Source organism: Dipteris shenzhenensis, chromosome 15, assembly GCF_047967505.1.
Source record: "Dipteris shenzhenensis isolate YYH24624 ecotype China chromosome 15, Dip_SZ_1.0, whole genome shotgun sequence".
NCBI classification, from domain to species: Eukaryota; Viridiplantae; Streptophyta; class Polypodiopsida; order Gleicheniales; family Dipteridaceae; genus Dipteris; species Dipteris shenzhenensis.
In genome coordinates this window covers 2,892,440-2,903,513 of record NC_141610.1, presented here as the reverse complement: position 1 = coordinate 2,903,513, position 11,074 = coordinate 2,892,440, and the positions used below count along the sequence as shown (strand labels likewise).

The window sequence follows — 11,074 nt, the reverse complement described above, 5'->3', positions numbered from 1 at the left end:
CTATGCATCCAATGTACAGGTTGTATGGCTTCCCTAAAAGATCCACACATGCACACAATGTAAGTTTCTTATGTCTCCCCTTAAAGATTATACTACCAAAATAGCTCATTGTTTTATTCACATATGGCCTCATATCATAAGGGGAACATGGGTTGTTCACAACTTTGAATTTAGCTAAAGGGTGCCTTTTAGACTAAATTATTGCCAGATGCATAAATAATTAAAATTGGAGTTGCACAAAGAAGTTGTAGTATTTCATTTTCCTACAATTTCGCCTTTTATATTAGCGTAATATGGTTTGGAAGTTAAGATCTTTGAACAATGAGAAGCATTTGATGTAAATATATAAATACAAAAGCATGTAACTTAAAGAAAAATGAAGAGAGACAGCTTGAGAAAAAGGTAATGATTGAGTGATAGTAAGCTTAGTGACTTGTGTGCACTTAATATGAATAATTTTGATGATGTTATGATGAGTTAATAAATGTTGCATTTTCCTCATATAAAAAGTGTCATATAGGAAACATGATGCTACTTCATGCATCATATTGAATATAAACACTCACACTAGATCAACATATTGCTATTACATGCATCATATTGAATATAATCACTCTGACTAGATCAATATAAGATTAAAACAATTTGTTTGGGCCATATTCTATTATGTTCATGTCATTCTTTCCATGGTCTAATTCAAGCCACTCCATGCAAAACAGTAGTACCTAGTGACACGTTTGGGAGCATGCAAGGGAAACAAAAATGAAAAAGGAGGAGCACATATATGAGCTTTTGGAAATTGCATAGATGCAAAGTTGAAAACACACTCTCTTAGGTACTACTATGGGTGTAAAGCATGCATGTCCATTGACAAAAAAATTAATGTGCTTCATTTGGTTATACAACACAACTCCTCTTAGGTAGCATCCACTTCAACTTACACTAAAATGTATAAGAGGAGGAAAAAAATACAAGCTTTTCAAATTTTAGATTTATAGAAGGGATATAATTATTGGCTTAAAAATTCATGGTAGGGGTATATAAAATAGCTAAAAAGGGGTTACAGAGGGGTTTCTCAAAGATTTTTCTAACGCATGTTGTACACATGGCTTACATTAGGTGGACCCCCTGAGAAGAGAGAAAAGCTTAGGGTGTGTATAGTAGTACATGTGATTTGTTGTTGTCTCTAGAGTTCTAAAAACTTCATCAGAAATCTATGTTGGCTATCTTTTCATCTTCAAGTAGTTAAAACACCACCCAATGTTCTCTTTAGCATTGGGAGAAATTGTAATCTATGTCCTTAGCATTGTAAATAATAATAATAGCACTAAGATAAGATATTCTTATTGAGGGAACAATATGTGGAAGCAAAGTTTTTTACCAATTTGATGAGCTACAAGGAAACATGGGGAGGTAGAAATAGAAATTGCCATGCGTGTCCTTAGCACTCTAAACAATAATAACAATAAGATAATATTTTCTTATTGAGGGAACAATATCTAGAAGCAAAGATTCTTACCAAGTTGATGAGCAAGGAAACATGGGGAGACAGAAAAAGATGAGGTTGCTTGATCCCCTCATAGGGAAAATTGATGCATTTTGTAAAGGTTTTAATTGATTCATAATAAACTTAGTTTTCATAACTATTATAGGCTATAGCTAAAACTGCTCATTAACATTGGCAAAATGGGTGATCCTAGCCTAAGATTATAAGGGGTATTGCTTTCAATGCTCCTTCTCATGCAGGTTAATGATGGAAGTTCTTATTAGCTTTTACATAGATGCAATGTCTCCTCATGCCCACCCATGTGAGCTTCGCATATTGACGTAAAGTAGCTCCGCTTATTTCTCTCCAATTGAGGAGGAATACACTCTAAGATAGAACAGGTATTGTGCCTTGGAGCATTTGCACAACTCTGCCCATGGTAGGCCTGTGTAATATTTCCTCATGCATGCACCAAAGTGCCACCTTAACAACCCTGCAAACCTCACTAACATCCACCTCAAGTTCTTCCAGGTGGTCCCACCGTCCCATGGAGAGAGCCCAATCGATCCATGTGTCTTTATCCATGGTGAGGGGTGGGCCGGGATGTTGGTGGAGTCTACTCCCACTCACAATTTCCATGAGGAGCACTCCAAAGCTATAGACATCGGCTTTGCAAGTAATGCCCTGACCAAGGCCATGCTGGTAAGCTGCCCATTCAGGTGCGAGATAACCCCTGGTTCCCCTCACCGCGTTCATATGAATGCTTCCTTGTGCTTGCCTTCTTCTCATGAGGAGCTTGGCTAATCCGAAATCCGAAACCTTAGCGCACATTTGTTCATCCAGCAGAATGTTCTCAGGCTTTATATCTCCATGCAAAATGGCCTCCGTGCATTCCTCGTGCAGGTACCTCATCCCTCTCGCCACCCCCACTGCAATCTCCAATCTTCTCTTCCATCCCAAGACATTCCTCGACTGCAGCTCCTTGCCCTTTTCCTTCATGCCGTCGCCGAATAGATGCCCTTCCAACGATCCGTTCTTCATGTATTCATACACCAGTAGCCTGTTTGCTCCCTCGGCGCAGTACCCATACAAACGTACCAGGTTCAGATGATGTGTGCTCCCGATTATCGCCACCTCTGTGCGGAATTCCGCCTCCCCTTGTTCATCATCACCGGCCGTCTCTAGCCGCTTCACTGCTACCACGCTTCCGCTCCTCAGAACGCCTTTGTACACAGATCCAAAGCCACCTTCGCCCAACTTCTCACTGAACTCGTTCGTAGCTTCCTCGAGTTCTCTGAATGAATATCTCACGGGAGCTCCGGGAATGAGGTTGAAACTGCGGCCGCCAGCTAAGCCCCCTACTTCCCGCCACAATGCCCTTTTTCTCTTGAGAAAGAACCAACAAGCTAAGGCCATGACAGCTATCCCGTTCAATGTTGCGGAGGCGTACAACGCCTTAAGGACTGCGGGCTGACCTTGTTTCGGGAATGAAGATGCTTGAATCGAATTTCTAACGGAAGGAAGCAATATCTCAGACCCACATACCTTAATAAAAGACGTTCCCATCACATAGGGCAATTGGCGGCCACTAACAAACGGAATCCTCTTCATGTTGCACAGTCCATGGCCATCGCCTGGCAAGCTTGCAGCAGTCATTTCCAACGTTGCAGCGAATGACTGCTTGCAAGCCTCCACACTGCTAGAGTTCACTGGTATAGTGTCCGAAACATCTTGAAAGAAGTCTGTGTTTTCTAGGACGATCACCTGGGGATTGGCAGAGCAGTTGAGCGGCATCTTTCGTCTACATCCTTGCGCTGCCCAATACTTTGGATCAATTGGCTTCCGGAAGCCTGGAGGACACTTGCAGATGGCCTTCCCTTTTGCATCATAACTGCAGAGCCCGAATGAGCCACAAAAGCCATCGACACTGCACTGATCTTCGAGTGCTTGCCATCCCACTCTCCAGCCTCCAGAATTTATTTGCCAACTATAGAGGCGGAGGTTCCCATCGGCATCCATAGTGATCCGTCTGAACTGCGCCTGTTGCCCATAATCATTGCTAAACCAAGACCTTACGGCAAAACCTGATTCGTTGAAAACAGAAAATTTTCCAGCACCATCTACTGCTGCATATAATCCTCCACGCCAAGGGCGGTTTATTGTACCACTCGTCCAGTACGACCTTGTGGCGTTCCATGAAAGGTATAAGTAGAAACCTGAAATGGACACCAGTAGCAAATGTGCTTTAATTTTCATACTAACCCACCAGTCCTGTAGATACATGCGCGAATTCTTAAAACGATTAGTCACTTGACCCAATCCTCGCGACCAGAATGATACTCATCACTTACCTGACTGATCCGCGGTCGTGGATATGCCCAGCGAATAGCTCACAGCTGCGAACTCGTGGAAACCCTCATAAAAAGAGGTTAAAGTGATGTTTTTGCTCAAATTCTGCCCAGGGAGGAGGGTGTCCACGGGGACACTAAAGCTTTCCCACACCTTAGAACCGTTGACATCTTGAAGAATGAAATTACCTGTGTCCAATAGTTCTGCCGAAACTACATTCAGGCTGCGGCTATCAGTTTTCCACACTGCAACGCTTGCTCCCGAATCATTTGTTAGCACAAGCTCTCCGGATTGATCCAGTCGAAAAGAAGCATTTTCACCGACTGTAGCATACCCCGGGCCGGCACTCCAGACTACCGTCGGAACCGTGATTTGGGTATACCAAATACCTAACCTGAAAACATTCCTGCTGATATTATAGAATCCAAGAGTGAACGTCCCATTGGAAGAAGCCCAGAACGAGTTTCTGGATTGATTGGGTCTGATACTAGACCCCAGCGGTATCTTCACCCCGTGCTTTTCTGATTGACCGCCAGACTGTCGAATCAATATAACACAGAAAACTGCCAAGGCTATCGTGGTTGGCGAGGGCATTGCTAGAGCTCTCCCTTACGTTCAAGGGGCTCATATCAGCTTGCAAACTTTGCGTCGAAATTTTTTCTGGAATGCCGTCCAGCTCTTCGCGCAATTGCACCATAGACTCTCGTCTGTCCTCGTCAAATAAAGCTAAGTACTTTGACATCTTAAGCTAGGGCCTTAAGGAATAACCTCGACGAAGAAATGGGCACAGAACACTGTGAGTCTACGGTGCATCTACGCACCGCGGTATTCAAATACAGACATTCAATGTGTATTGGCCTATTCTTTGATGGTCAAAAAGGTTCTGAGGTTGTAGCCTATCCGCATTTTCGACGTCCAGTGTAAGTTTCCACGAACAAGTTCATTTTCAATACACAGTTAAGAAAGAGACTGAATCAGCACTGATTCAGAAGCACGGGATTTCAAGTTCCAACCCGAGAAAATCGTGCGAGATTTGGACATTAGATTTTAGAGTCAAGGAGACTTTTGAATCATAGCAGTGTCCATGGTCTTTGCATCACACGCTAGAGTTTAGGACAATTTAGGTCTATATCAAATGCCGTGTCAGCTCCCGCGTGGGTCGAACCTGGCTGATTTGCGGCAAAGCCTGGCAAAGCGGAGCATTCAACATATTGCATTCCCACGTACAGTTTTCTTGCTTGGCAAGTTCAACCTGCAAAAGCTACCAACGGGCCCCAATGCTACCTACCCAGCTTCCCTCGGCCGATCTGCAGTCCCACGAAATATTGCCTCCTTCCGCACAGTTCCCCAAATTTTCAATGAAATTTCTTACCCCAAAATATTTGTGGTGTTGCATTCTTCCCACTAAAACTCATTTGTAGTCTACTTTAGGAATTTGTGATGGGAACAATGTCATGGAAGTGTTGAAGGACCCTAGACAAAAAGGGCTACGTAAACAAGTTGCTAGAGAGGTAATGAAGGATTTCAAGGGCCTCGTCTAAGCAAAGGAGGTGCTTGGAGCTTGTGATGCTGCTGGTGTAAGTCGTGAAGCTTACAACTCTGTTTTTAAAATTTTCAAGTCTGCTATGGAGGAAAAGTATAAGATATCTACAATGCCATTGCCAACACCGTGGTCTGTAAGGCTTGCACGTTAAGAAACAAACCAATGTGCTAGAGAAAAGCTTGGAGGATACATTATGTAAGTGGCACAATGACTTGGAAGAGTAAAAAGAAAACTGGCATCCAAACGATTGAGATGAATGCTTTCAATAATGTTTACATGGATGTAGAGAATTTGTAGAGAGCCATGGTCAAATTCTATGGGATGAGAGAAGAAGGTGAGAGAAATTCCCTCTTCACATTCGACTTTATTTCTTTTGATTTCTATATCCTTACTGAATTTCTCTTTCATTCTACAGATGGCAAGCTAGTATTTGTTATAAAAATGGATGAAGCTCAGTTGGTAAAAGAGCACAAGCTAGAGAGGGTGAGCATTTGTATTATGAATGGCGCCTTGCATTTTTCTCAAGGGGATGAGGAAGTTAAGTAGGGTTATAAGTTACGAGTTCTATCTCCATCTATTTTATGCTTGGAAATTGAGGCCACAACAAGTATCTGCACAATGCATTGCAAAAGCTAAAGAACTACTCTCACTAGTTAATGGGACTTCACAGAGGCAATGTGAAGCTTAAGGAGGACAAGAAACAATCAGGAAAGACACAAAATCTTCCTAGTAAAGTGTCTATGGGTGGAGGAAAGGAAAGGAGGTCCTTGTCCAACCATAATGCTAATAAAGAAAAACATACATTGGCTCAAAGCACCCTAGGTTGGGAGTATTGGAAAGATTTGTGTGAGTGCACCACAAATCAAGCTTCACATCCGCGAATTTCTACTTTGAGAGCAAAACTATGGACAAAGCTTGATGCATTTATATTAAAGTTTCTTAGACAAGGTCAAACAAATGAGCTTTATTATGAGAGATTCAGGACAACATTGGGAGAATTCATATCATTGATGGTAGAAGCATGGGGGGAGTCACATATTACACATTACATGGTAATCCTCCTTAGGTTGAAAATTTGTGCTTTAAACTTGAGTCAGTTTATGTTTCTAATACAATGTTTTTCTTTATAGCATATTCTTTATGCACATGCACCATGGTCCCTCATTTCTATGACATGAGTTAAACAAACAGCTAGACCCATTGGACACCATTTAGACGCTACCCGTTGTCCTCCTCACAACGCCATGGCCTTCGAACACACTGCAAGCCCCAGTGGCCAAGAGGGCACTGATCACCAGGGATCTGAAGGTAGTTCTCATCATCAGGAGTCCAAGCAACGCGAGGCCCCACCATCTGACTCTCATGGGGGATCTGAGGGATCTTAGCACCATGAGGAATCCCAGCACGATGAAGGATCCAAGCACGATCAAGGGTCCTCTCAGTCCTTCCACACAACTAACCGTGGAAGTAGAGAGGTCTCCCAAGAGGGGTAAAATAGTCTAGTCAATCCTGATCAACTGCCCCTCCCTCCTCCGTGGGGTCCTGGCGTGGAGCATCTAGACCAACAAGGGGAGCAAGAAAGATAAAGAGAGGAGATGGAGAGATTACAGGGGCCACAACAAGAGGAAGTATTTGGCGGGCCTGTTGATATAATGAACCTTGGCCCCAATCCTCCAACCAAGCATACCACACGAAAGAGCACCATCAACCCTCTGTGTCTCAATATTATCAAATATGAGGAGCCTCTAGTACGAGCTGAGCAAGAGCCTCAACCGGCTATCTCATAGCCTCGTGAAAAAGAAAAGAGACCAAGGACAAAGTAGACCCCTAGGTGTGACAAGCCACCTGGAAGGACCCACTAGACATAAGAAGAGGAATCTAAAGAGGTGGTTGCAAGGGAGGAGAGGCGAAAGAAATTCAAAGTGGACAAGTGGCCATGGAGCCATGTCCAAAGGCCAGTGCAAGGTCCCCCAAAGATTAAGAGGCACAAAAAATCAGGCGTGACGGCACTTCAGGAGATCCGCAAGTTCCAAACCACTGTGGACAATCTTATTCCCCGTGCACCCTTCTAGCGTGTTGTACATGAAATAGCACAGCATTACAAGAGTGATGTGCGTTTCACTTCAGGCACTATGGGAGCAATTTAGGAGGCAACGGAGCAGATGACAGTATGTCTTTTTGAAGACACGAACTTATGTGCTATCCATGCCAAAAGAGTAACGGTGATGGACAAGAACCTTACACTCGCGAAGCGTATCCGCTCCGATCCCTCCCTTAGGCCCTAGATGTTGTTTAGGTTCATTTGGTGTAACCTGAATCATTTTGTAAATATCTGCCCTTTGAGGCCAATGAATAAAATATATTTTTATGTTTTATTACTATTCCCATGTTATTATACATGTTATGTGATGCTTTCCATCAGTTTATGCAAGTTCAGTGTGAATTTGAGTGGTCCAATGATGTTTTTTCATCGTGGGGCGCAACAAATGTGTTCGGCATCACACGGGGAGCCCAAAAATGATAAAACCCGCTATGGTGCGTATGGGGCCTATTTGACCTTGTGGTAAAACCCGCTATGGCGTGTACCATACGCGCCATAGCGGGTTTTACCATTTTTGGGATCCCCGCACAATGCCGAACACATTTGCCGCGCGGTGAGATTCTTATTGGATTGCTTAGAAATGACCATTATAGTGGAAATATTTATCTGATGGCATGCTTTTGAACATAATAGTGAATGAAAATATTAATGCAATTAAAGTTACAAAATACAATGATAGTATAAAATAAATTTTTTAAAAGAACACAAAATGGGACACTATATAAAAAGTATAGCTATATTCATATAAAATAAAATTTTTATATAATAAGGCTTCAGAGTCTTTCTCTCTTTTCTAAAACACTGAGAACATCGGGCTTTGAATTCCCAAATGTACACTCCTAGCTCTAAATCTAGTTGATAGAGAGTCAACACTATTGTCTTTGCTAGCTAGGGACATGGCTGCTGCCGTCAATGCCATACCTTGAAAATTGGTTCCAAAGGCATTGAGGGTAGCCATGTGGTTCACCAAAATGACCTTGTTAGCATTGCGATTAATGTTAGCATGACCAATCACTCTTGACAAGGCCTTGCACTTCAGGAGGTCATCAGCGCCATGTGGAGAAAACTTTTTGTGGATAACCACAAAGTGCCCTTTTACTTGGCCAAGGTAATGTGCCAGTGAGTGATCTCGGCCGAAGCTATTGCGAATAAGGCATTGCTGAGATGAGAATAGGTCAACCTCAAATGTCTCTTGCAACAGTCCAACATTACATTAGGATTCCATTAAAGAAAAAGTATACCAAGAGAGAAGAAATTCAAAGCTCATAGTTTCTTACCACTATGGAGTCATCATGCTCAATCCCTTCCTCTCTGTCAATGAGGATGGATCCAGAGGCCTCCTGTTGTCTAGAGTGAGATGTGGAGGCTTCTTCTGGAACATTAGGTAGGTCGGAGTAGATTGATTTCTCTGCATCTTTGATTTGGGCCAGTGTTAAAGCAAGAACCTCTTCTATTTCATCATCCACTCCCAAAAACCCAAGTTCTTGCATAGTCGTGTCCACCTCATATCCACACAAGATACCAAGAGCTTCATCCTCCTGGAGACCAAACATAACTCCTATGTCATGGAGAAGGAGGTATTGTTCTCCATCGACAAGAAGGGGAGCAAGAAACCATATCATTGTTGCGGGGTCAACAAAGGTGGTGTCCGAGGTGGATGGAATTTGAGAAGTAGAATGGGGTTCAAGAGGTCACTAGAGCACTTCTATGGCCAATGCAGCTTCCCGCTCCTCAGCTTCTTCATTTATGGGCTCTTCATTGTAGATGTTGGGCTCATCTACAAAAATAAGAGGATCGGAAAGGGCAGGGGCAGGGTCAGGGCTTGAGGTCCAGGCCTCCTCTTCCATTTGTCCCTCCTGGAGAAGGAAAATAAAGGTCATTTCCCAGGATAGGAACCTATTTCCTGTGTTTTCGATGACTCCACATGCTAGGAGGTCATCAGTGTCCAACTCCCTAAACCCTAGGGGTGTGAGCTGGGCTCGAAAGCAATCTAAATGCTTCACGAACCTAGGTTCTTGATTGAACAAGTACTTCAAATAATCAATTGGGACCCATCTTTTTGTAGACTCATCAAGTTTATATGCAAAACTCGCGATGTAGTCTTGCATGTACTTGATGAGGTCTTCAAAATTGTCTCGCGCTCCCAAGTAGGTGCCTAGGACATCTATGCTCTTATCAAAGACTGGAAATAACTCCTCTCTATCAATTAATGGAGTATGGGAGATGAAATCGTGGAAGGCAGACCTAGCAGAATCCATGGTAGTTTGGTAGCTAGGAGAACTATGGCTATGATAGTGAAACTTTGAAACTAAAGTAACTTTATAACCTATATATACCCAAATGTTCTAAATATAAAAAATAATAAGAATTATAAATTTTTTGGGAAAAACTTGACATTGACATGAAAAAAAACCATTCAAAGTATCAAAATTAATTGCACCACTATTAATTGGAAAATGTCAAAATCCACAATTGTTCCACCCCACACATTCTAGAAAATCTTTACTATTGCAGAAGAAATAAAAGTGGCACTATGCACGAGCTTCCATGCACGCTTTCCTACCTTTTCACCATTTAAGGTAAAGTGAAAGGACTCAGACATACCATCCTCCATGACCAATAGTTGTTCCCGCACGTCCCTGAGAGTCCACTATGATGTGACAGTCACATTCTGAACATCTCCTAAATGAGAACCAATACATAAACTTACCCCTACATTATCATCATTATTAGAGTCAAGGGGGAGCCAATTGCCACCTGTTTTCTTCCAATGCCTATATTGGAAAGCAAAATATAACATTTGGCGGGAGATGTGGTACTTGACAACCACATTGTCCTTACATACATGGCATTGAAATAGATCACCCTTTTGTTCACCTGACCTGCTTCCCCAATTCACCCCAAGCAATTCCTCAAGGGCATTCTCATGTAGGCACTTGCATGACCACATGGTTTTTGTTCTGTGCATCTGAATATTATGAAAACAAGAAGCAAAAATGTGTAGAGGCATAAACCAAGACAACCTTACCCACTTAGAGACAAATGTAAACTTCATGGCCATGCCCACATCCTTTGCAATCTTTTCCTTGTATGATTGCATTGTTCTTGTGTCCACCATGCTGCAATCCATGTCTTCAAGTTGTGGTGTTGCAATGCATTGAAGATGGCCATAGACTGATTTGGAGTAATGTACTTGGCATTATACTGATAGATATTTCTCTGTTTCAAAGCATAGGACTTCTCTCCAACATGCATTTGCCTTTCTAAATCCTCATGAATGGCAGTAAACTTACCTAAGAAGCACTCGACTAGCTCCCACTCCTCAAAGTCTAAAGGAAATACATATTCTATGCACAAGTGCTATTTCAAAATACAATTTCAAGGTGACTCATTACACTTCAAAATCTTACACAAAATGCAGACTTACAATGAGATGGTATTGTCGATTGATTGCTTGATGGAGGAAGGCGCATGTCCTTTTCCATGTAGATGTGTTGCACCTTTGCAAGCAATCCTTTCTTCCCAAGTTTGAACTTCATGATGCAGCCCTTCCATTCATGCAAAAGATCACCTCTTTTGCTCTTGGGAAGCTTAT

At 42.5% G+C, this 11,074-nt stretch overlaps 1 protein-coding gene across 1 annotated transcript; it reads right to left on the bottom strand.

The window, feature by feature from the left end:
* Positions 1 to 1,599: 1,599 nt before the first annotated feature.
* On the bottom strand, positions 1,600 to 4,725 carry LOC147893214 (G-type lectin S-receptor-like serine/threonine-protein kinase At1g34300). The gene is made up of 2 exons (XM_087386017.1): positions 3,838 to 4,725; positions 1,600 to 3,702 (listed from the first exon to the last, which is right to left on the bottom strand). Exons 1-2 carry the CDS (start codon positions 4,427 to 4,429, stop codon positions 1,874 to 1,876), a joined length of 2,421 nt encoding a protein of 806 aa, XP_087242143.1. The 5' UTR covers positions 4,430 to 4,725; the 3' UTR covers positions 1,600 to 1,873.
* Between the last annotated feature and the right edge of the window lie 6,349 nt (positions 4,726 to 11,074).

Excerpts from the sequence above, each read along its gene's own strand:
- LOC147893214 (XM_087386017.1), bottom strand. The coding sequence starts at position 4,429 with ATGCCCTCGCCAACCACGATAGCCTTGGCAGTTTTCTGTGTTATATTG. Across the intron at positions 3,703-3,837 it reads CACGACCGCGGATCAGTCAG|GTTTCTACTTATACCTTTCA; the intron begins GTAAGTGATGAG and ends TGTCCATTTCAG.